This window comes from Lates calcarifer, linkage group LG5, assembly GCF_001640805.2.
Source record: "Lates calcarifer isolate ASB-BC8 linkage group LG5, TLL_Latcal_v3, whole genome shotgun sequence".
NCBI lineage: Eukaryota > Metazoa > Chordata > Actinopteri > Centropomidae > Lates > Lates calcarifer.
In genome coordinates this window covers 3,637,588-3,664,436 of record NC_066837.1, presented here as the reverse complement: position 1 = coordinate 3,664,436, position 26,849 = coordinate 3,637,588, and the positions used below count along the sequence as shown (strand labels likewise).

General features: G+C 39.2%; 1 protein-coding gene across 1 annotated transcript in view; it reads left to right on the top strand.

Moving 5' to 3' along the window:
* Positions 1-26,849, top strand: part of LOC108889050 (voltage-dependent T-type calcium channel subunit alpha-1I-like) — a 121,802-nt gene that overhangs the window by 47,745 nt on the left and 47,208 nt on the right. Inside the window, 12 exon segments of the mRNA XM_018685331.2 lie at positions 4,558-4,709; positions 6,170-6,355; positions 7,680-7,797; positions 8,279-8,434; positions 10,673-10,760; positions 12,502-12,698; positions 16,579-16,649; positions 16,897-17,224; positions 17,226-17,396; positions 17,943-18,043; positions 20,215-20,338; positions 21,210-21,278. Of these exon segments, the coding sequence (XP_018540847.2) occupies positions 4,558-4,709; positions 6,170-6,355; positions 7,680-7,797; positions 8,279-8,434; positions 10,673-10,760; positions 12,502-12,698; positions 16,579-16,649; positions 16,897-17,224; positions 17,226-17,396; positions 17,943-18,043; positions 20,215-20,338; positions 21,210-21,278 (1,761 nt within the window).

The window sequence follows — 26,849 nt, the reverse complement described above, 5'->3', positions numbered from 1 at the left end:
TTTATTGCAACAGCAAAGATACATTCTGTACTAGTGAAACCACATGATGAGATACTGTATATTATTAGAACTATAACAAAGCAGTTCAACAACAAACTCTTTGCATTCTCTCATTACAGGTTTAAATATTCACTGGGCTGGAAAATACTTTGCCAAATGAGCTTCTCTTATTTTTAGAAACAGCTGTAGTAACACCACCACTGAACTATATATCTGGAAAGCTATGAAAATGTTCCTCATGAAGTGCACATTAACTACAAAGGTAGAAATAAAAGTTTAAAATCGCTTTATATATATATATATATATATATATATATATTTATATATATATTTCAGTTGAAATTATTAGATATAACAAAGGTTGCAACACGTGAAGTGAGAAATCTGAGTTCAAATATGGATGATCTTAATGACAACTAAAAACAAGAATCTCACATCACTCAGAGAAGGAATCAGTGGTCCTCTTAAGCAAAACATATCATGTTACTGATGTTTTCGATTTGCTGATAAACATGTGTTGCAAGCCAGGATAGTAAACTGGTTATTTCAACCATAAATGGTATGTTTGCGATTGAGATAGATGTTGTAAGTGTTAAAAGTTCCATCACAGAATCAAGAAAAAGTTTTAGTTCAGAGGAGTTCAGTGGATCTTAAATTGTTCTTGACATCACAGATATGCTCATAACTCTTGGGATGCAGTCGTCAGACGACTCAGTCACTGTCTGACACATTAGATGCTGCAGCGACATCATGTGCATTACCGAAAGGCTATATCCTTCATCGAACAGGATGGATTACCTAAGAGAGAAGACACTTCAGAGAATTCAACAGCTGTTTGGGAATGAATAATGCAGCAGCGTGACGGGCACTTTGGAGATTTGACAGGGGTGGATAGAGATCAAACAACACTGCTAAATGGTTGTCTTTCTCTGCCAAAATGTCAAGATTAAAAGGGAAGGAAATGACCAGATTGATGTTGCAGACACAGCCATGGCCTCACCCACAAAAAATCACCTAACAGCAGAAATTTACCATATTTGATAACCACAAGCAAAAGTAGGTCAGAATTCAAAAATAAAACTATAATTAGGTTTTGGAGGACAATAAATCAAACCACAGAAAACAGTTGGATGTCTTAGAATAGAAAATGAGAGCAATACACACGGATTTGAATTTGGCAGTTATTTGAGAAATGTATGCTGTGCGTAAATGCAACATTCCAGTGCTGTCTGAATTATTGAAGACTCAATAACCAGGGGGACAAGCTTTAATAAGATGGCTATCTGCAAAAACCAAACCATTATGATATAAAAAGGCTCCTACTGGAGGGATAATTTCACCCAGTTTTTTTTTTGAATTACAGAAGAGCAACACACTAGAGGATTTACGATTGCTATGATTGTCCATTATCACATTACTGATATTATGCATGATACCACAGCAATGGGTTTGAGTTATTTATTATCACAGGGACATTACATAAGTCAGGTGAAAAGGTGTTGCACTAACAGGATTCAGACTCACTGTGCATCAGATGCTAAAAGCATAAGAGCAGTGAAAAGGCTAAAAAGGCAAAGAAAGTTATAAAATTGACCACAAATGAGATCATCACAGGAACATACTTATTACTAAACAACAAAACAGGTTTGTCATTATCTTCCAAAATGACCCATGACCCATTTTGTGAGCGTGTTCTCTGGTCTTTAGGCAACTAAAGTTATTAGGTTAGGGGAAGATCACAGTTGTGTTTAAAAGAAGCCTGTGTTGATGGTAGTTAGGAGGCAAACCACAGATTGAAGGGTCAAGGTCAGACACTACATCCAGCCAGCCACGTCCTCCCTAGTGCAACACACACCACTGTATTGTAGAACTCTTGATGAGCATCTTGAAGCACACACTGGATGTGTTTTGTAGGTAGAAAAAATATTCAGAGTACAGTAGCTGGGAGGCACTGATCCAGATAGCATATGTGATGACATTAAGGTGTACCACAAAAGTTCAGATCAGGGACTTTTGAGCATGGGATCTTATGATCAGTGCTGCTATTTTTCCTTTTGATATCAATCTCCATCACAGAGTCAGATGTTAAGTTGGTTAATATGACAGACTTTCACATCTTTAATGCTGGCAGAGTAGCAACCTAGAACACCCTCATGGAGTTTGATATTGACAAGATCAGAGTGGCACAAGTGAGCCCTGCTCACACGTGTGCACAGTTGCTGATTAGCACATTTCAAATGTGCTGTTCGGTACGGTACACACCATACCAGTGCTAATGTGTGTCAGCCATACTGCTCTTTATAGACATTAAAAGGTTGTTGATGCATGGTAAAAAAGAAAGCCATCATTGATATAGAGGCACATTTTAGAGGCAACATTATGTGTCCACCTGCTGCAAGCAAACACGCAGCAGTTTTGCTAACAAGTACATCATTAACCTTATGGCTTTTAGAATGAGCTTTTCTTTTCTTTAGGTGTTATATCAGCTTGTTTACTGAAATAGTTTTTTTTTAAACTTTTAGTTCACTTTAAAAGTACATACTATTCACTTTCCTAAATCAACTCTGAGTCGTCAGTGTGACATCAAATCCCCACTCCTCTTATTTTTTTCCATACATCAGCCGACCAGAAAACATGAGTCTTTAGATCTGTTCCCAGGTCTGCAGTAATGAGACGGCAGTAATGGATCTCCAGGGGCTACCAATGGTGTTCGGCTGGTCTGCAAACAGCGGTCAGCCATCACATCGTTACCGACACTGGTGGGCACGCATCATTAGCCCGTGTTTTCACACTGCTAAACACTCATTAGTGCTGACAAACACACACACACACATACATGCAGTAGTACAAACACACACAGATAGACATGTAAATCTAAAACACACAGTGCTCATTGATTCTAGGGCGGTGAAATGTCAGAAGTGTCATTGTTGAAGTTACACAGGAGCAGTGAGGAATAGTGATGTGCTGGAAATCATGATTGTGCCAAATTTAGCTTTTTGTGTGTGTGTGTGTGCATGTGTGTGTTCTTCCCTATATTGAGCAAAGGCAGACAGAAACAGAGAGACAGAAAGAGGGAGAAGAACTCAAATAATGTCAAAGACAGCTGAAAAGACAGGCATTGATTCAACGAGAGACTGACAGCAAGTAAAAGAAACTGAACTTTATTGTAAAGGCGTATGGTAGAAGGCAAAAAATAAATACATCCAACTGTTCCTGCCAGTGTTGAAGTGTTAACAAGACTGAGTGGACTATTAAATGCTGGCAGTGTGTAGAAGTGCTAATTTTTATTAAATGAACAGTTGCTTTGCTGTTGTAACTTCCAGGACTGAATGGTCTGGAAATCTATGACATAAGCTAAGAGCTTTCCAGACCAAATGCTGTTGTTCAGTTTGTTTGTGAGGTGGAGGGATTAAAATGTTGGACCTTTTTAATGGAAGCATCTGCAACATCCATAATTGATGACAAAATGTGTTATGTTTGTTTGCCTGCTACCTGATGCTGAGTTACCTGCTGCTGAGCAAGCAGTAGGGATTTGGACTAGCAGAGCAGACAATGTCTGAACAACATGCCAGCTATTTTATTGCTTGTCAGTGGTATTTGCCAAAAACTGCAGCTAACCAGTGCGTTTTTCTTGTGCTCTCCTTTTCTGTAAATGCATTTGTGCGAGTGTAGTTGTGTGTGACAGCTTTTGTTCTCCTCCTTGCCCTTTCCACCAGTCGATTTGGACTGTTCGATCCATGGTGAGTAAAATGGCTGATAAGAAGACAAAGCCATGAGAAAGCAAAAGAAGGAAGAGACCAATAGATAGACAGAGAAAGCAAGAACTCAGGCATATGGAATCCAGTTTAGTTTTTTTTGTTTCTTGCCAGAAATACAGTTTAACATGTTCATCTTGCTGCATGTATGTGCAGTATATACAGTATTTGCGTGCTCTAAGTGTGTGTATGAGTGACACTAGATGGTAGCCTTATTTGTGCCAAGTATTGATTGACTGGGACTGCTTTTTATTTAGGGATGTATCACCCAAATGACCGTGATGTTCTCACAGATATTGCCCACGCTCACATTTTATTTCCTCCTTTTTTGTGGTGCTGCTTCTCATTCTCTCCCGTATCACCCTGTGTCGACCCATTCTCCTGTCTCATACTTCCTCTGCATTCTGTTTCTTCTGTCAGCTTCCTTTGGCACACAAAATGCTAATGTAAGTGTTAACATTAAAATGTTAATAGTATATGAGGAATACAGGATAAATGATAACTCATTGCAATAACAACATGGCTGTTCCTCTGGTGCTTAAGTTTATATTTTGCTAAACTAGCTGTCAGTATGCAGGAGAAGCTAAATTTTCACTTTGTCTTTTGAGCCTTGCAGCTACAAGGAGCAGCAGTTTGGCTATAGAATTAAATATCTATAGCATTTTTCTTTTTTGCATTTTTCTGCTCTAACTTGTTAACTCTTCTTTCCCTTCCTTCTCTTTCTTCACCCATGTGTCTTCCTGTCTTCTCTCTCTTCTTTTTATTTCCCCTCTTTTTATTTGTCTCTATGCCCTGTCAGCCAGAGGAGCTCACTAATGTTCTGGAGATCTGCAACATCGTCTTCACCAGCATGTTCTCCTTGGAGATGATCCTTAAACTCACAGCTTTTGGTTCTTTCAACTACCTGCGAAACCCCTACAATGTTTTTGATGGAATCATCGTCATCATAAGGTACAACTGAAATGGTGTAAACCTAAATTCATTGCTTAATTAAAAAGGTTTATACACTTGTTGCATGCCAGATAGTGTTTTAAAGTTTTAGGCCTACGTTTGTGCATTATTCAGTGTTAAAAACAGAAGAAATGACGACCTACGAGTATCCTGAATATACTGTATTTTTAACAGAGAAAGGAGAAAACAAAAGAGAAGTGACTTTTGGAGGACAAAGCTATTATGTGTCTGAAATATTGACTGAAGTACTGTAATTTGGATACATCCATTTTTTGGCCTGTCAAACTGTTCTGAAAAGAGATCCTGTAGTTAAATTATTCCCATCATGCTTTGTCGAATTGTCATCTGCGTTCTACCTGGTTTAGAAATGTACCACCTGTATGCATTCGGATGCCAAAGTCAGACAGCAGCAAACAGGTTTTGTCTTTTGTTGTTTGTGCCTGGAGCCTCAGGTGAGTGGCTGTGCCTTTGATCTACTGGCGTTTTTTTCCAATTCATCTGGCTGAGCACCTTAGTCTGTGATCCCCATTATAACCCTGAGATCAAATACACATCAAAGCAACTAAAACTGAACCAGATCAAATGTGCAGCCTGTCACAGAGGATACATGTTGATTGAACATATCTACATCTGTCTACTTAGGTCTCGCTCTGCTACCAATTTCCCGCTCTTCATCTATCTGAATGTCCTCAGCTATTCATACAAAGCTGCTCTGAAAAAGTAGCCCTATTCAGTCCAATACATTGACGATGCTATTCTGATGTGCTGAGTGGAGCCTTTGATAGCCACCTCCATTAGAAGACAAATTTCTTTAAAGCCAGATTTTCCACAAGAGAATGGTTCTCTGTCCATGATAAATACCCAGCGGAACTTAAAGGAAAGATAAAACTTCTGTGATCTCCCTTCTGTGGTTGTTCTTCAGTAGCAAACAGCAATTAAGGAAGTCATTAAGTATTTAAGCAAAGCTTGATTTATAATGTCCAAAACTTAAGTAGCTGTAAGTGGACACATTAATTACGGCAAGTTGAGATAAACCAAGCCTTCCTTATGGGGCCCAAGAATTAGTGATGAATTCAGCTCGTTTTGTCAATGTTTGCTTAAGTAAAAAATGAGATACTAAGCATCTTATCAGCTTTAAATCTGAATCAAAGTAATAGTGGATCACTTTTACATTGAAGTCATCCTACGCTCACTGATTTGAATGGGGTTGACAAAATAATTGAAATATTTGTCAACATAAGGCAGTACAGTTCAACAGCACCACAAAATACAGCCTCCAGAATGATCCGACAGTTGAATTAATGCAGTTTCAACAAGAACTCTACATCATAACCTTTGTAAAGTGAGGGTTCATTGCAGGATGATTGTATTTGTCTGCATTCATTTTAGTTAAGTGTTCCTAATAAACTGACTGAAAGTATTTCTTATGAATTATTGTCAATGTGGTCTGTGCTTATCAGTGTATGTGAGATCGTCGGCCAGTCTGATGGCGGCTTGTCTGTGCTGAGGACCTTCAGGCTGCTGAGGGTGCTGAAGCTGGTGAGATTCATGCCAGCTCTGAGGAGACAGCTAGTGGTCCTCATGAAGACCATGGACAATGTGGCCACCTTCTGCATGCTGCTCATGCTTTTCATCTTCATCTTCAGGTAGGATCAAACATGTATGTGACGTGTATGTGTCTATCAGTGTCTCACTCTGATTTAAATCATGAAATGTCCATGCTTCTCATGATGCTCATTGCCTCTTGCTTTGACAAATGTAGGAATCCGTGGAGTCTCTTACTTTTAACAGTGTTGTTGAGATTTTTTTCAGGGAGGTAGCTAAGACAGAAATCATTGTTTCACCTACTGCTTTTATGTGTATTTGTATGTGCTGGCATCTGTCTTTTTTAAAGCCCTGTGCACCTGCAAAAGCTGCCATTGAAATGCAGAAGGTCACAGTGTTCTGCAGTAGCTATTAACCCTGAGTGCAAAATAATGAGCAGACATTTGAAGATGTGGTTGGACTTTAACACGCAGACACTTACAGAACTGTAGCAACATAACAAGGAGGCATTTGTAGATACTCAAGCACTGGCACACAGTGCTCTGAAGGCCTAGAAGGTCTTTCAGTGGACGATCAATGGCCACAGTCCTTGCTGTCTCTTTTTCCCTCTCTCTCAGCTTCACTCGCCACTCGAGTAAGTCCCTGTGATTTTGTTTTGTGAGGTGAGGTGAGATGGATATTTGTGTTTGTGTGTGAGACATACAAATACACATAGGGTCAATTTGCAAGCACAGTCACTTACTTTATTATTGGCTTATTCTGGGTATTCTGAACTCCTAAAATGTCACATCCCAGATACACTGCACCAATGATATTTGTTCATGTCATGTTTAGAATTTAACTCGTTGATAAATCTCACATTGATAACACAGCTTTCATGACATTGCTGTTCTCAGGTGCTGGTAACAACAGGCATGTTTTACAGTCACTATTGCTAATAGTATTCACAGTTTGATACTGTATAAAGACTCTTGCCTACCCTGCAAGGAATTATCCATACAACAATTGTGTACAATTAACTGCGGATCAAAAGACCTCCTCCACTGCTGTTAAATGTTTAGTGTGGTACAGTGACAGCAAGGCCATTGGAGCAGATGACATCTTATGTAACCAGGCTTTAGGGCTCAGTCGCATTCAAACATTTACATTTATCATCATAATCCCAAACAAGTAAGTGTTTGAGACAGCAAAGGTACAAAAACAACTGATAGCACACACAGATGCATATAAAGGGCAGCATTTATAAAATCAGAAGCAGGAAGAAGGAGACAATGAAAAACAGTAATAATCTGATATGTAACTCTAAACCCTTATTCATCGTGCCTCAAAAGATTTGCATTTAATTATTAGTCAGGTGCAGCAGATGTTAAATTTTCAGTGTGTATGGTATGGTAACAAAACAGAGGCTCTGCTGATGTGTTGCAGTATCCTGGGGATGCACATCTTTGGCTGCAAGTTCAGTCTTAAGACAGAGACCGGTGATACAGTACCAGACAGGAAGAACTTTGACTCCCTCCTCTGGGCCATTGTCACTGTTTTCCAGGTAATATAACATATCACTGTGTGGATAAGCATGCAGACCAACAAATTAACACACATCTCTGTATATCTACTTAACGACCTACATGTCTGTATATGTGCAGATGACTTACATGTGTTTTTTTTTTTTTTTTTTTTAAAAGTCTTTTTTCTTTGTTTGTTTTTTTTTTTTTTACTTGTAAATCGGACCACCTGTAATGCTAATGATGGTAAACTTTTGCATAATGGTTGTAAGTCAAATGTTAAATTTCCCAGTGGTTCCTATGTTCAGATTCATCTGATGCCAATACACTAATCTGTAATAATCTACTGTATTTTCAAAAATTATTTGAGGCATGATATAATTCTGTGATAGCTTGATAAAGGCATGTTCTGCTAAACTTCAGCCTGATGCATTAGTGTTGATCTTTAGCTAATAAATTTAAGTGGTCTACTTGTATGTCATTGTAATGACTGCACTGTCTTTATCTATGTGATTCTCTCAGATTCTGACCCAGGAGGACTGGAACGTGGTCTTGTACAATGGTATGGCAGCTACTTCACCACTTGCAGCTCTTTACTTTGTGGCCCTCATGACCTTTGGAAACTACGTCCTCTTCAACCTCCTTGTAGCCATCTTGGTTGAGGGCTTTCAGGCAGAGGTAAGGGAACCTATTACCAAGTTCATTATTATCCTTAAATATTAATTAGGTGCAACCTGCATCAGGAAGGGTCCAGTATGATGCTGGACCTGTACTTATGTGTACTGGTGGAGGAATAGCTGAAAACAACCTTAGAATCTTTGTTCTCAAGTTATTGTATTTGTTCTTGTATCATGTATTTGAGGGTTTGATAGGATCCCCTTTGTTTCATACTAGCCCTATTCAGCTGCATGTAGTGTAGCAAGTGCAAGTTATGGTGGTTACATTTCATTGCTAATATTAATGAACCATGTAAAATGTAATTCTGGCATCTGGCAATAACCAAGGAATTACATGAAATCAACAAGTTCATACCTCACGATTATTTAATAATTTGCTTCACAGTGTACATGTTTCATCCTACCTGCTTCAAGTGTCAAATTCCTGGTATTTTAGAAATTAAGTGTTATCACCAAAATGTCTTAAACAGCTCTTTTCTATGGTGTATGATTTACATGAGCTTTTGAACTTTGCCTAGCCTGTCTCTACAGTCCATCCCTCCATTCTCTACATGACATCTTTTTCTGTGAACAGCTGACATCCATCTGTCTGTGTTTCTCAAAGTGTGACTTTAACCTTTGGCAGAGCTCTTTGAAGCTAAAATAAACCCCGGCTCTAGTGTATTTTTATAATCACAGAATTGAGCAGATTGACATGCATAGAGTTACTAATGAATAAATAGCAATACAGCAATAGATGCCTTTATAAAGTTAATCAACAAGCCCATCAGCCTTCGTAATTTACTGTACTGTATAATTTTCCGAATGTTTTCCTAAGTATCAAAAGTAATCCAGGTCATTATTGTCTGTACATACATTATTACAGTGCATCAATGCTGATGAATAGAATAGAATAGAATGACTTCCCATGGTTCAGATTTGCCAAAATATAAACAATATTAGATTAAAAATAAATAAACAAAAAAGACTGAGTATAGCCCCAATTCTAAACTGACTGATTATATCAGAATATTATATTCCAAGTTTTCATTACCCGTGAGAACACACAAGCAAAAAACTCAAATCATATCAATCTCCACAGAAATAAGAAAAACATGAATGACAAAATCCATCAAAAACAACATACTGCTAATATCATAGAGTCTGTTAGTCTCCTCTATTGATATGTTGTATATCACAGTTATTTGTTGTACGGAAAGTCCTGTGGACATGTAAGGCAAATATCCTCCAAAAATCTTAGGATTATTAGAAGAAATGGTCCTAGATGATAGTACTGCTATGTCTGAGTAGCCTAACTTATTGTAGTAACTCTGCCATATCCCTGTGCACACTGTAAACAGGATGAAAGCCATGTAAAAACAGCCTTAGATGCAAATGGTTTGAAATGTATTTTTTACTGTAGAAATAATAATTATCATATTAGCCACAATTATGTTATTTATTAGAGGCTGCATCAGCAGTCAAAACATAATAATGGTGTATTAAACACAACAGTGTAATTTCTGAAGCCATCCATCTCAGTGGAAAACACAGGAAAATGATGCTGTCACTCTGCCATCAACTGTCAAACTCACAGACATATCATTGGAAAATTGTAGTGCAGTTGAGTAACCCAGTTGAGTTTTCATATATGGATCAAAGCATTACCATATTCATGGCATGTAACTATGATATGTGAGTTTGGGAGTGGGGGGGTGGGACTGACACAAATCACATGGCTTTTGAGTTATCTTTTTGAAATGCCAAAACAAAACACAGCCATCAGTCTTACACTCTGTCTTTCTCCCTTGCATTCTCTCTCTCTCTCTTTCTCTCACTGCCTTCCCCCCTCTGGCTCTGTCACCTTCCTCCGCTCATCCATTCTGTGTCTACTACTGCCACACACTAGGGATTATTGAGCCAATTTACTCCAGATTTTCCCATTGTGAGAGACTGAAGAGAAAACCCCACTGGTCTTAACCAAACCTGCGGGGTTACTAGAGTAGTGTGTCAGTAGTTTGAAGGTTTTACTGATTTAATCATAAGACAGATCTGAGCCACTCTGGTAACATCAAAAGTTTAGTAGTTGATTGGATGAAGCAGAGTCTTGGACTCATATCACCCCAGAGATTTAACAAAACGTGGAAAAACCTGCTACTGTGCACTTTTAGAGTCTCTATAACATGAGCCCTGTGTAATAGTTTCTTCCTTTTTCCCTCTCTCTCTTCTTCTACTTGTTTCTTGCCTTTTTTTTCTCCAGGGTGATGCCAATCGTTCTTATTCGGACGATGACCACTCCTCGTCCAACTTTGATGAGAGTGAGAAACATGACTCCATAAAGTTGTCTGGTAAGCTGACAACATGTTTCCTTCCCAACCTTGTAATTACACTCAGGTGGCAGTTTATTAAACCAAATCTAAACATTTAACCTTAATGAAGGTAGGATTTACAGTACTTGTCTGATATTAGTTTGCATATTAGTTTTAGAATTTTAAGCTGTGTTTAGTAACCTTGCAATTGAGTGCATATTGAATTAGTCAACCTAAATAACTTTTAAGACAAGATAAGATTTAAATAAAGCATCATATCCAAAGAATCAAGCACATACTTTTTTTCCTAAAATGAAAATGTCAACATCTTGAAATCAGTAGTATTCATTTGAAGTGTTATCATGTCACACCTACTGATGTGAGAATAATTATATTTAAAAGCATGATTTGCATAATTATAGTTTGGTGAAGTTAAAATAAATGTTCCTATTTTCAAGTGGTGAATTTAAAATTTGAAAAGCAAATCCTTGGAATTCTGAGTATTGTTTGTTATAAGTTTGATTCACCGCTAACACCACAATTCAAACTTCAGATTTCCTCATTCACATCAAAACACAACAATATGCCCGACAATCTGCTCTCATCTCACATTTAAGCCAGTAGTCTTTGTTTTCCTGTGAGGCTTATTCAAGAAAAGGCTGGATGTGCTCAACCCAAAAAACCAAAAGTAAGACAGAACTCTGTGCCAAAGGCTTACAAACTCACAAAAAACTGGAAAACAGCCAGCAGTCTTCAAATTTGAATGAGCTCTATCTTTATCCAGAGCTCACAATGAACCTGTTCCAGCTATACAGCCTTCTCTAACAGACCCAGCAAACAACGCAGTTCAGAGAGGATTAAACATGAGTTCAGAGACTGGGGGAGTCTCTTCTATACAGTATGAGTGGGCTTCTGCTGCAGAGGAGATGTGATCTCTGCAGTGCAGTGTAAGCAGAGGATGAAACTGTGCAGTCTGTTTCTTCAGAGATGGAAAGACAACAAGGTTTTACTGTCTGTCCACTCACACAGCACAGAGGTATTACCATTACCTAAGCTTTCGCTTTTTTATGTGGGTTGTGAGAGTTTTAATTCTCTGCTGCTCTCTAAATGTATGCTTTCTGCTATCCCCCTCCACTCAAGGAATATTTTACAGTAAATTATGATAGCTGTTTCCAAGGATTGTCTTTTTCCACTGACAGAAACCTTAAAAGACAAGAGTGCAAAATATTTTAACCCGTTAACGCAAATTGTCACGAATTTGCATCATACTGTTTGCATTCAGACTGCAGCTGAGATAGCGTCAGCTTGAAAGCAAAAACACAAATAATTAATTTTTTTATACCATTGTAAATACATTCAGGCATCAAGGGGTTAAACTCACAACCAGTTAAATGGCTGTCTTAAGTTCTCTAAGATTTGTGATTGACAAATTGTGATATATTTTCTGAAGACCTCCATTAGCTTTTTCCTCTTCCTCTATTTAAAAAGGCTCACTGTGTTGTTGATGTGATGGCTCTCCACCTACATATATAGCCCACAGCAGATTGAAGTCTGTGGCCTGCAGATTGTCAGTGAAATAGAGGTAGACATGACTGCAGTCTGCAATCTTCACCAGTCTTTTTTTTTAAAATCCTGTCAGGAATGAACTAAAATTGTAGAATGGCAATGTCTAACAGTGTAAAAGTATGTAAGGGGTAACGGGGCATTTAGCAACATATATTTGATGGGTGGCACAAAAAATTCCCTCTTGTAATGGCTCTTTCTGTACAATTCCCTCCAGACCCAAGGATCTGCACCTTGACGCCCAACGGCCACCTGGAGCTTGGTGCTCTTTCTGGACCCAGGGGATCCTATTCCTCAGAGAGGCAGAGCTTCACCATCGAGTCCAGAAAGAGCAGTGTGATGAGCCTGGGCAAGAGCAGCCTGGGCAAGAGCAGCCTGGGCAAGAGCAGCCTGGAGAGACGCTCCCTCTCTCTGGTACTCATTCATACACTTAGGCACATTCATGTACACACATGGAAGAAGACATATCACTTAGCATTCAGTTCTCTCTCTTAGAAGACCGTATTGATATTAGCCTATTAAGCATAAATCACGTCTTCTTTGTATCTCTGCCAGCCATTTTCTGTTTGTCATCACTCTATGAGCCATTTCAGCTTTACAGATAGAGGGGTGTGTTTTTCATCCTTTCAAGAAAACATTAGTTTGAGTTCATGTTTGTATGATATGAAATATATTTGTACAAACTTTAAACTGGCATAGGGAATTCACCACAGTAAACATTTAATTACTTTTCATTTTATTCAGGATTTTATTTCATGATTTTCATTAGATTCAGGAGGTGTGAAAAATCAAACTGAATATTCTAAAACAGGTAATATAAATCTGATGGCTTCTTAGAAGAAAAAAAAGTTTGCTGATGTGTTCTAAACATAGTTTCCCATTTCAACTTGCTTGCACCCATCAACAATCTCTACTGACAGCCAATTAAGCATTCAACTATAATATAACTTGTAATAAAAACATTAAAACAACTTAATGGATTATAGATTTTATGATGTGGACTCTGCTGCCTGTAATGAAAACAGATTGATGATCAATCTAAAAAGCTACAATATGCTTCGAAAACAAAACTCTTTCAATTCAATTAAAAGTTCTGCAAAATTTCAAATTTGTGATTAAAACACACTGAACACTAGATGCTAAAAAAATGTATGGAATGAAATCAAAAAACTAAACCTGCCAGTAAAGAAATTGTCATCGTTGTTTTATTAAGCAGTGGTAGTGACAAAACAATTTTATAACCAATACAAACCACTTTGTTGATCCTCTCTTTTCTTCGTCCAAACCATTGCCATTTCAACCAGCTGACTGTCTGTAAGTGATTTGACCAGCTGATTTCTCTATGAGCTGGTTGGCTGTTGAAACAGATGACGTGCCCTCTGTTCTATAACCAGCCACTGGCAACTTGACAAGCTGAGTCACAGGTGACGCCGCCAGCCAGCTTGAGTTGAGCTCACACAGCCCGTTTTACACAGCTGCAACCAACCTTGTTGCAAGTCTTTGATGTAAAGTGACATTTACACTTCTTGTGTCATGTACTCATATGTTTCAGTTGTACAAATGTGGCACAGCTAGCCTGGTACTCCTGATTCAATCAGATCAACATAATCAGATACAAACATCTACCATCTCTGTGTATATACTGTATGTTCTAAAACACAGAAGCACAGTAAGTATGCCCCAGTGTTGTGCCTATTGAACCAAAACCTCAGAAGAGGGAAATTAAAACTGTTGCCATGGCAACTTCTATTAATTGACTGTTCCTATCTTCTGTTTATCCACAGTGAAACCAAGACAAGTAGAGAGGAAAGGAGCGACAGGGAGAAGTAGAGAGGGGAAAACAGAACAGAGAAATAGTGATAGAGAGAGACTGGAAGGGTGATGCAGTGACAGGATGATAAAGGGGAGTGAAAACCACAGGGAACATAAGCTGTAGTTAAGCAACACTCTTACCTCAGAGGTTATAATGTTAAACACAGTGGGTGTGGGAGAACCACTTCACTGAAGTCTCCTCTTCTCTCAGAGTGCTCTAACTTTATTGATATCAGAAGGCACCAGTTACATCACTTGGAGCAAAGTACTTGAATAAATAGCAAGACAGTTGTTTATGAAGCATTTCATGATTTTTGCTGAAGTTTTTCCAAAGTTTTGCTACATTTTATATCAGCAGCTCTGATAGTGCTTGATCGTCTTTGATGAAATCCCACTTTGAACTGTGAATCAGTTCCACTTGTTCGCTGGGTGGTTTGTTTGTTTCACTTGCTTATATAGTACATCAGATACTGTTGATAAGGCTTAGATGAAACTTAGGGGAATGATGCATTACTCTATCCTGTTGCGGCTCCGTCACAGTTTAATTCATCAGTGTAATGGGCGTGCTGCTTTGTTGGGGTCATTTTTCCATCTGTCTCACACAATAGGTCAGACAGTGACGGGATTATGATGAAATGTTTGTGATGCATAAAGTATTGGGGGGGAAAAAGTGCACAGTGGTTTTCAAAATCTTTTTTCAATATGATACAATTAGATTAAATAAGTCAATAAACAGTCAAAATGATATATAAAAATGAATGACTAACAGGGTTAACTATCAGTAAATCTTTTATGGCAGTATATGCATTTTGTGACTTTTTGTGAATATACAAAATATTCTATTCTATATTCTGTGACCTAATGTGTGTGATATTTATTCAACATTTTATAGGTTATATATTACCACATGTAAAAATGAAAGTGAGTTGTTTTGCCCAAAGAATAATATTTAAAAATAGAAGAAAGGGTTCAGGATGGCAGCATGTTCCCTTTCATCACTCAGTTCACATACCTTTAATGAGTGCACAACCACCTGGATCGGTGGAATTTGTTTTCAGTTTAGTGTCAGCAAAACTACCTAGAAATCAATATAATGTGTAACACAATAAGCAGTATTCACTGACTGGAAAAAAGCTGCATGCACAGCAGGGCATTGCATTGGTCCAGGTATATACAGTATATCTGGAGCTATACATATACTCTGTTTGCTTGATGTATAATTTGATTTAATATGGCCACTGATATTCTGTTACATTTTATAGAAGAGAAAGTTGTAGTACGTGCTGTATGTTTGGTAGCAGTGCAAGCACAGTATATTAGTACCAGCTGTTATCTGTGGTTTATGCCACATAGTGAGGGACGAATTGTCTTGACAGTCATATTTGGTTTCTAAGAGACACACACACAAACACACATTCAGTGTCCTCTTGAATGATCTGCAGTGCAGTCCTGTGTGGACTGAGGTGTTATTTCACATCTAGTGTGCACGCTTCACTACAGTTTCTATAGAGACGGATGCACAGATCCTCTGGTATATGGCAGTGGCTCAGGGTTTGAGTGTCGACACGTACGTTTTCAAGGATAAAACATATAATTAGGTCTATCATGTTGAAAGGATTAGACATGCGGAAACAAACAGAACTGGTTATGTTCCTTTAAGTGGAACTGGCGCTCAGGGGTTTGCATATTAGACTTGATGACAGCCTGCTGAGTATACTGCAATCTCATTTTGAAAAGCCCAGTTTATATTTCATTTGTTCAGCAATCTACTTTTGTTTTTGTTTTTTTTATCTTTTAAAAATTTATTTATGGATGATTGACCTGTTGTAATGGACCTGCTGTTTTTACACTGATGCCCAGCTTCATATTTATGTAGTGCATTAGCACATACTGTGGTCTTACAGAGCCTTTCCACCATTGCAGACTGGACTGTATTTTTAGCAGTACAAGTCATGGAATAGGTCCAACTAACTGAATTAACTTTTTACAACAAAATCTAATTTGGAGGGACATTTACATTAAAATGTAGCCCAAATCACAATACCATACATCAACATCATGGGGATAAAATGTAGATTGGAGTAATGACATTATGTCTGTGGTTCATTCACTGCAGTTTGGATGGCCTGTATGAAGACAGGCTGTTAAATTGGAAAGATTTAAGTTCTGTTTGTCCCAGTGCTTTGCAGGTTTTAATTTGTTTTATTTATTTATTTATTTGAGACCCATTGATTTACATCATCATGATGTCAAACTAGCAGTTTTACCCAAATTGCTACTGTTCATCTTTGTCTCTGCACAAAAAATACATTTAGTGTATTCAACACCCATTTATTATACTGGGAAACACTGGATTTCTCTGGAGCTTAGTGGGAATGAGATAAATGGACAGAAAGTGTTAGTCCACAGGGATGACATGCTTTACGCATATTGCCTTTCCATGCCTCACTAATTACTATGAACCACTTCGTGTCTCTTGTAGCGCCATGGCCGTAGTTCCAACTACCACAACTGGGGACGCCCTTTCCCTCCACAGTCCGCATGGAGCCGCAGGTAGACAATTAGATTTTCTTTCAGCCATTGATTTCAGCTATTGCCATAATGAATTCTTAATACCTTCATTAAGCCTTAATTACCTACATGGAAACATCAAACCCTTGCTGTTGTTTTATGCTCTTATTAGCTTCATGCCTAAATGCTTAATATACAGAATAGTGTTGATCATTTCTTTATTGATACTTTATAAACTGTTGAATATTGAATACTCTTAATTATAGTTTTAATCTCTTCTGCTCTGCAGGTCTAGCTCAAACAGCCTGGGCCGGAGGAGCTATGGGTTTGGGGGGGCTCCTCTAGTAGGAGGCAGCCTCCGTGTGCGCAGTACCCGCTCCCCCCACTCCTACACCTATGCTGCAGAGCAGGAGTCCCTTCTCTCCCACCCACCCCACTCCCATCATCCTCTACCACCTCATCATCCTCCTCCACCCCCACTCTTCCTCTCCAGACACTTTGCTGCGAGGCGGGATCGACGGGCTCTCTCCCTGGAGCTCCCAGAGCTGCTCCGGGCAGGCGGCCAGCCCCTGGCCCTGCCCCCCGTCCACCCAGACCCTGGGAGGAGGAGCGGGTCCTGGAGCAGGGGGATCCATCACTGGAGGGTCTGGGGCTGGTAGTGGTTTAGGAGTGGACCACCGGGACTGTAATGGCAAAGCGCCGGGTCCCCACACCCAGCTGATCACTGAGGTCTTCCCTCAAGTCAATGCACGCAAGGACAGAGCAGACCTCGATGAAGAGACAGACTATGTGAGTGGCACGGATCTACATTAATCATCAGTGTTTCTTCATTTATTCAAAGTGATTCAGTAAAGACGAAATGCCACAAAGGCAACATATAAATGAATACTTTTGATGATACGGTGCAACTTCATTCTGTTAATGCTACAGGAACAAGGTGCTAAACTAGACACTGTAGTTTTAGGGGAGATGCTAATGTTAATCTTTTTATTGTTTATGTATTAGGAGCTTTAGGGATCCACTCAGGGATGCTACTAATAATAGATAAATGGAGGAAATCTTTATTGGGTTTCTAAAAATGCCTACATTATTCAGAAAACCAAATCAAAATCATTGTCAGAGTTAGTGTATGATGTAATGTTATAGCAGAATTGGACCCCTGGAGTCACATTAAAAGTATGAACGAATAGAACAGGGCTAAAACAGAGCTGTGTGGCACTTTTTGCAAAAAGTCTGATAATCCTGATAAAGTTTGCATATTTGCTATGTTGCTAATCTGATATTTTAACATACCCCCATCATTCCTCTCAGCTTTTTCCCTCCTGTCTCCTCCAGAGTCTGTGCTTTCGTGTCCAGAAGATGATGGAGGTATACAAGCCAGACTGGTGTGAAACCAGAGAGGAGTGGTCTGTCTACCTGTTCTCCCCTCAGAACAAGTGAGTGGACTTTTTTCCCCACAAAAAGGGAAATAACTTTTGTTGCGATGAACCCTATAGAAGGGACAGTATCTGCAAAAACTTAACCTGTTTCTAGTTCAGGAACACTTTGACCAACTAAAATAAATCCAGACATCTTAAGCTGCATTTAAGTATTTGGATTAATTTATACCCTCATCTTTAAATTTTTGGAAAGTCAATCATTACTCAATCAAGAAATGGAAAAGGGCATAAAAAGTTTTCTTCATTCCAATGTCTCCACTCTTGTGGGGGAGTCTCTCCAGTGAAATACCACATAAAACCTGTTGACCTTTATTTAAAATCCTGGTCCACTTGACATTGATCAGTGGGAATTGAACTGAACCAAAAATATGCAACATAGGTCAACCTTTCAGTGAGACAGAAAGACTCTTTGTTCAGCACTAAAATGAAGAGAAGAGTGTGGAAAGATGACACGGCAAGAAAGACCAATGACCCTGAAAACAAATTCTAAATGTTACCAGCTCTGTCCAGGTAATGTGGAAGAACATGGGACTGCATAGTCAAACCATTTATCTGTTCACACAGAGAAAGCTGCTGTCCTCTGGTTTCACAAATGGCTTGTTAAAGTGATGTTGCTGTGTGTTTCCTCCAAAGCATTTTTTTTCTTCTAGACAGTGTTATTGACTCTGGGCTCCAAGTTTTGTGTGTGTATCTTTGTGTGTTCATCTATGTTTGTCAGCATTATTACGTTTTCCACCAGCCTTCAGTCCTTTGCTGATAGGAAGCAACGTGAAAGAAAAATCACTCAGTCATCCACTCGCTCACTCACCCGTTTCCCTGCGTGCTGATAGCCACTTAAGGGAAGCCAGGCCCCAGGGCTGTGTTTTGGCATCGTGGCAGGTGCCATCTGTCAAGCAGGGGCTGTGTGTGTTGGCGGTGTATGTTCTAGCGTTAGGGCCGTATCTGCATTCGCGTGTTCGCGCGTGTGTTTGTGGATGACTTTGCATATGCACTTGTGGGAGCATGTGAGCATATGTGCATCTTTATCTTGTTTATGCCTCAGTTTGCATGGAAGCATATGTGTGTGCGTTTGCTCTAACAAGTGTACCTAAGCAGAATTAAAGCGAGGAAAGCAGACAAACAAGCAAAAGGAGAAACAAGCCAACATCAGAAGTTGTGTCTCAGGCGGGATAAGTGCCTACGCCAGCACAGCCGCTGGTCACGATCGATATCAGGGGACAGGGTTGCCAGATTTGAATCAATAGATAAAGGGACAAAGTTGCCAGGTCTGGAGGAAACACAGTCAGATTAGCACATTGATTTCCTCACCCAGAGAGCAGGTGCAGCAGTAGGTATATTCTGTTCCCTTTATAGCTGGCAGATGAGATGAGATGAGATGTGTGAAGGCTTCACTCAGGAGCTGCTTACTGCCTTTACTGGCTCTGGAGCTGACGACTTGACAACAACACTGCAGGTGTCTAAGGATGTTAAAGTCTTTTCAGACTTACAACCACTTACAATGAACAAGTGTCAATTTGTGACCCCTCAGCACAGGTTGCATTTGTCTTTAAGTTGTGAGCAGTTCCACCTAAGAGTAATTTCCCCCTCAAAACTTTTCAGACTTTTTCTGTTTGTTAGAGGCCAAAAGTCCAAAACATGAGTATGGTTTTTAAATTCTGTGTCCTGTTACTCATCTTGTGACCCCTTGGCATATATCACTGCTTAGGCTAGTCTTTCATTTCAAGCACAGAGGCTGACCAGTGAGCATAAAGCAAAACCTTTTAATAAAGAAATGTAGCATTTTAAATGTGTATTCACAGGGCCCAATTACAAGCTAAATGCAGCTTATAAACCGAGATTACACTGGCTAATCAAATGCTTTTTTATTGGACAGAGTTTTGTGATTTTCCTGGACTTTCTGTTGAATTAAAGACATTAGTGGTCACCTGAGATAAAACTGAAATAATTACAGTCTCTAAAACTTCTATTTAGCATGATGGAGCTTGTCTGTGCTCTGTTCATCTGCCCTGGTTTCATTTAGTCATATTAATTTCCAGCACATTAAATTACAGCAGAATATCACCACATTTCCTTTGATCCATAAAACCATATATTTTGTGGTATCTCTAAGAAACAGCTTACAGTTTTCACTTCTTACTCTTCCTTTGACTCCCCTCTGTTTCTCTTAGGTTCAGACTGCTCTGCCAGTCTATTATCGCCCATAAGCTCTTTGACTACGTGGTCCTGGCTTTCATCTTTCTCAACTGCATCACGGTGGCTCTGGAGAGGCCGAAGATTCTGCAAGGCAGCCTAGTAAGAACCATGTTACTCCATATCACTTATTGTTCTGTAGACACTGAGCAGGATATACTGGTCTTGGATAGTAGATGTATGTGTTGGACACACAATGCTGTTGCTGCTGGTTAACATTTGTCAGTACTGAATACCGTGCACTAAAGTGACTTTCTGATTTGTCTTTTGCATCTCAACAAGTTGTCTTGTTGACAAAGAAGCAAATATGTTATGCCATGTTCTGCCCCAGGTTTACACATATGCCAAACTCCGTTCCCCTGTGCAGGGAAATTGCAGATACATATTTTAAAAAGAATAAGAAGAGGATAAAACAGAACAGTGCTTTAACAATAACAATATTTGCTATTTCAGTGTTAAATCTGATATGAGAACCGGCTCAGTAGATGTTACTGGTTGTAATAACGACCAGTTGTTTTAATGTATTCTATTGCTTAAAGCTCGTTTGGAAAAAATATTTCTACAAATGATTTAAAACAAGCAATTATTTAAATGACTAAGAATCTACTTCAGTCTCCCACTTTGCCTTCCCAGCCCCATGTTCTCTCTGAATGTTGGCATCAGGCCACTTTTCTCCAGTCGTGCAGCACCATGGGCACTTTTCAAAGAAAGTGATCTGAAGCGTTCAAATTAAAGTGCAGCAACTCTTTCAAATTTGGCATTTCATTTGGCAACAAGATCTGATTTTAATTTAATTGCAAAAACACTGACAAATGAAGTCAGTGAACTTTTCCTAAGTGTACAGCAAAGGACCAGAATTGAATTGTGGTTTGAAGCTTCTGAGTGAAGCCAAGTTCAGTCAATCTTTTCTTCTCAGGTTGTGTTTAAGCAACTTCTGTTTGTCTTTTTAAAATCTTGCTCTCTCCTTCCACAGGAAAGACTGTTTCTCACCATTTCCAACTACATCTTTACGGCCATTTTTGTTGCGGAGATGACTGTCAAGGTAAAACTCTTTCCTTTCCTCTCATTTCTTCTGTTGTTATCCTCCACTTTCTTTGCTTTCTTTACTCTCCTTTCTTCACGTCTCATCACATCCTTATCTGTCTCATATCTTCTGCATTTTCTCTCCATTGTTCTTTTCCTCTTTCCTGACTTGTATCTCATCTCCTTCTCTCCTGGTCTCTGACCTCTTGTATCTCATGTCTCTTCTCTCTCTCCCCGACATTCGCTGGTATTCTGTCCTTCTCTTATCTCTTCACCTTTTCTTCTTGCTCTCGTCCACTTCCTTTCTCTCTTTATTTCCTGTCTGATTTGCTCTTCTCTCTCCATTTCATCCACCAGCATTGTCTCTTCTCTTCTTTTCTCAACCACCCCTCCCCACACCCCTCTTTTTTGACAACTCTGCAACTTGCGGTTTAATCAGTTGCACTTGTCCCATTAGCGATGGGCAGCTAGATAATGAAGTTAATTAGAAGGCTATCGCTCTTCAGCTGGCCTTTAGCTACTCCCAGGCTTCCCATCGATAAACACACGCACACACAAACACACACACACATTCACATACTCTTTTTAATCCACTAATCTGCTGTCCAGAGGACAGGGCATCATCCATTATTAAGGGCCTTGTGTCTCCAGGCGTTTTCCGCATTGGTTGAAATCCTGTGGTGGTTTATTTATGACCAGGGATAATGAAGACACGTGTAGCACAATGATATGTAGATCATCTCAGCACTGTGGTGGTGCAGAGTTCACATGTGCACATATATGCAGCTGGCCCCAGGTTGAACTTTGCTTGCTTTGTTATTTACTCTCTTCTGTATCTTCCTCCCCCTGCATCTTTATTTACCTCCATTCCTTCACCCAGCCTTTCAATCGCTCACATTTTCATTTGCTCTATCTTCTCTGTGCTACTCATGTGATTCATTTCATAAAGAGTCCTGTATCTGTCTCTTATCGTTCATTCTGCTCTTTTGTCCCCACATTTGTAATTTAATCAGTCGAGCTCTGCTGTTATCTTTCTGTGTCCTGCTTCATTTGCACACTCAAATGTGGTCCCAGCACTCTCCTGCCACTCACTTCCTTATCTCAAAACTGTTATGTCAGTCGCTGTACTGTAGCTCTAACTTCCATTCACTGTTGAACCACAGTTCCTCAGTCATAAAAATGTACTTGTACTGTCATTGAACCATCACGAGATCAGGGGATTAATATTTGCAGACTTGTGCACCCTCATATTCCCTTCCACTTGTATTTGTATTTGTACAGTACATGAGCTTCATTTCAGCTGTAGAGTTCTTCCAAACACTTACCACCATTTGTCTCGGTATACTTGTGATAGCATTTACTCTGCAACCCATAACATAGATATTACCATTACCACTGACACCGAAAAGACCTAATTTAGTCATGAAGTCATCAGTGGAAAGGTCTTAGATCAGGGGCGTCGCTTGGCATGAAGCTGTACTGGGGCACAGGTTGTGTCACGTTACCAGAGCTCAAACTGTGCTCACTGTCGCACACCAGCACATAGGGAAGCTGCGTGTGTGTTCACCTGCCACCCGAGCATGGTGACGTGCACTACAGAATGTGTGCATAGGCTATAGCTTCTATTTGGAATTAATACTCTTGCTACATGTTTGAGTAGAAATAGATCTATTCTTTTCCCATCAGTATGCCGTAATTATCTGAATGAATGCAATGATAATCATTTTTTGTTGGTGAAAATGAATTGTGGCATTTATACTGGGGCACCGATCACTTATACCGGGCCACGTGCCCCAGTAAAAGGGTCTGGCGACGAGAGCAAGATATGGAAAAAAAAACAAAAAACCTTTTGTTTTCATACTGAGTCATGTTTGTCTGCATAACACTAATATCAGGGGTTTCACACACAGATGTGACGCATTCTTCCCCAAACACATGTGCTGTGTGTATCAAAACAGTCAGAGCAGGCTGGAGTCGCAGATTGTGTGTCATTTGTGGGTGTGTCTGCAGAATGCATCTCATTCCTCACTGCATTTGCATTTAAGGGAGGATCGCACAAATAATAGGAGCAGACATGTTAAAAGAGGATGATTATGCATTTCCTAAGGTCACGCTATTTGCAACTGTCAATTTTGTGGGGAAAATTGTCTGCCTCTGAAAAGGAGGCGTAAACACAGCACAGATGGAATGTACAAGAGCCACAAGTGAGATTATAGTGGTGGAAATACATTTGCATTAAGTAAAAGCTTATGTATAACTAAAGCCTTGTTATTAGAAACAAAGGTGAGGCCATTAGGCAATTATTAAAGAACACAATATGTGATTGCGGTAACACAAAACAAGACTGGATGGGGGATTGTAATTTGTGTTCATCAGATTTGAGAATGAACTTAACCATCAATGATGTAAAATCACTACAGACAGCAGCTAAACTTTGTTTTGTTTAAGACATTTAAATACATCTACCTCAGTAATAACATCCATATCCACACCATCTCCACCTTCTCCATTCTGCTGGACCTGCTACATCTGTCTTTCTCTCTTTTTCCTTGTACTTCATGTATATTCTGTGAATCTTCTTATAATGCATCTCCTTTTTGATTATTGCCTCCTATTACATACAGTATGTGCTTAAGATTGTAATGTAATAATTTGAGTAATATGTTCAGTAATAGTAAGTTGTAGTTGAAACTTAGCCGGTGTAAGTATTTTGTAATTGAGATTAATGTACTGAGCTGAGTGATCATATAGAAACCCCATCTCTGAGCTGTGCCTGTGAGCTCTCCTTCACTCCTTCAGAGTGCATCCTTGATGTTCAGTAACAGGGGCAACCCTGGAGCTGACTGCGTAATGATTGTGGTTGCAAACTGGATGGAAACTGCAGCACAAATATGCATAACTCCACTTTCTTAGTACATCTGGCCCATATTGTTTCAATGAGCTTTGTCATAGAAAACCATGAAAAACGACTTGTCTAAAAACGGTAAATTAAACCTAACCCTGTCCAAGGAATAACTGGTACTTAGACACATGGGAAGTACCCAGTAGAGCCATAGCTGCCCTGAAAATGGGCAGTAGTTCTTAATTAAAGGGAAACCATTAACCATTTACTTGCCTTTATTGGACTGGTGCAGTCAGGCTTTTACAGAGATATTTAGTTTGCAGAAAAATTCCACACAATTTCAAAACATATTTGTTGTCTTGGTCTTTTGACGTAGGAGATATCAGAGAAAATACCATATATCATATGTTAGTTTGGAGCATCATAAATTCATGTGAGTTGTGTGTTGGGGAAAAAGTAATTGTGCTCTATATAAATGCTATTTGTTAATTGGTATTAATAAATAATTTCTTTAATTACAAGCATTTCTTCTCCCAGTGTGGCTAAATGATGTTGTCAGAACAATGTTGTTCTGAACAAAACAGAAATGAATTCATTCATGGAGAGTTAAGATAATGATCCCCTGCCTCACTGTTTGTTTTCTCATATTTTTGTCAATACCAGACCAATGCAGCATTATGTTCTTCTCACTGTATTTTACTCTCTTGCCATCCTCTGTCCCATCCTCCCTCCCTCCCCTCTTGTTGCTCGTAATCTGTTGTTCCAGGCTGGTCAGTCTGATCTCTCTCCGAAGAGCACTAATTAAACAACCACACTAATTAAACAGAGTTTCCTCCCTGAGACACACTCAATCACAGAGACAGCCTGTTCTCATCTCCTGTCCACACATACACACACACAAATACAAATATAGCCGCACATGAGCAGTAGTGATCGGTGTAAACAGTGTTACCTGCACACAGCGAGTCTGACCTTGAACATCAGACTCTAATTAGAAACAGGGGAGGGGGGTGTAGATCTGGCAATCTTTCCACCTTCTCCCCATCTCTCTCTCTCACACACATATCCAAACACATACTCACACACACATAAACTTGTACACGCTTGTCCAGAGATGACTCAGTCTTGTCACACTGTGTCTTTTGCCTGCTAAAACTGATCAGACCGTTATAAGATCTAAGCAGGTCTGACAGACGGAGTTTCATACAAACATTCTAGCAACTATTCTGTTGCACTGCGTTCTGTGCTTAGACTGTCAACATACCCAATTTAAAAGGTACATTATGCAATTGTTTTTGCCACAGTAAAGACTGTCTTTGTTTTACTTTCTCACTTGGTCTGTTTCTTCCCCTCATTCTGCACTGGGGCTGTCATGAAACAGCGTCTAGCTTAAGGCTCAGGCAAAACTTGCACATTCTGTAACAACTTGAAAAATGTGGAGCTCGGTCTTCAGCAGAAAATTATGTTTCCATCAAAGCATTGTTCTTTTTTTCTGTAAAACCTCTTCATAACACTTACTGAGAAGCCTTGTAATAGAAGCTGAAAGAAATTAGTCAAAATGTAGTCTAAGATCTTGCTTTTTAGCTCTAAGTAGAAATGCTGAGCACCTTTTTAAGACACGTCCAGTGTCTGCGTTCTGATTATGAGCACAATGAATGACATTTTCTAAAGAGCATTTCAGAAGCTTCACAGGTTGCATTAGCTGGTCAGAACTCTTTCATTAAAAGTTGAAATTGTTTTAGAAACAGCAGCCTCTGTTGAAACAAGACATCTAGCACAGTTTAAAAGGCTGAGAAAGTCTGAATGACTGAATGACTCATGTTCTTCACTTCTTTAAGCTGGTAACCGAGTAAGACAGTAAATTTCCTACTGCAGCTGCTTGGTGTTGTGTCATTAGATCTTGTGATTGTACAGGACAGCTGTTGTGCACCACAGGAAAAAGGATGATGCTGAAGAGGATGTGCACTCTCAGCAAATTTCATTTACTTTACATTTCACATTAAAGTTTAAAATTGTAATGCTTACCATTTTGCTAAACCTAAGAAACTTAAAATGATTTTGCTTTTCAATGAGCACATTGAGGAATTAATAATACTTAATTTGATAATTAAATGAAGTGCAAATGTTAATTACTGCTCACTCAGGCAAACTTGTTTTTACTTAAAGAGAAGCAGCACAAAATTGTCAAACAGCAGCTTAAATCCAGCCTGCCTGGACTCAGGCTAAACCAGTGATGGATGATGCACCATGATAGAAAGTGTTCTTTGGCCAGTTTTGGAGCTAGCGAGGGGTGACACTAAAGTCTAAAGCTGGCCCCAGTGCTGCTCAGTGATCCAATATCCTAGAGACACTTTTGCCTGCTAATTCACAACACTGAATAAGTTTTTTTTGATCAACACAATGAGGAAAACACATTTGGAAAAACATATTTGTATTTAAATGGAATTTCAGTGAGATAGGGTCAAGCAAAGTTGATTTTCAAGATGAAAATCTAAGCTTGCAGGTAACCGAGTGATGTTTAAGTTTAAAGAGTATTGTGGACGCCATTTAGAAATTAATCGTAGTCATTCTCAAGTCTGTGTGCAGCAATGTGAGCTCACAAATCCCATTTTAAACATCAGATTGCACAAATAACTCTTGAGGCGACAAGTACAATGATTGCCATTTTTTCTGCTAAGTGATATCGACAAATGGAGATTGAATGTAATTTAAATTTGAATTTAATGTGACATACTCGCCCTGTCAGCC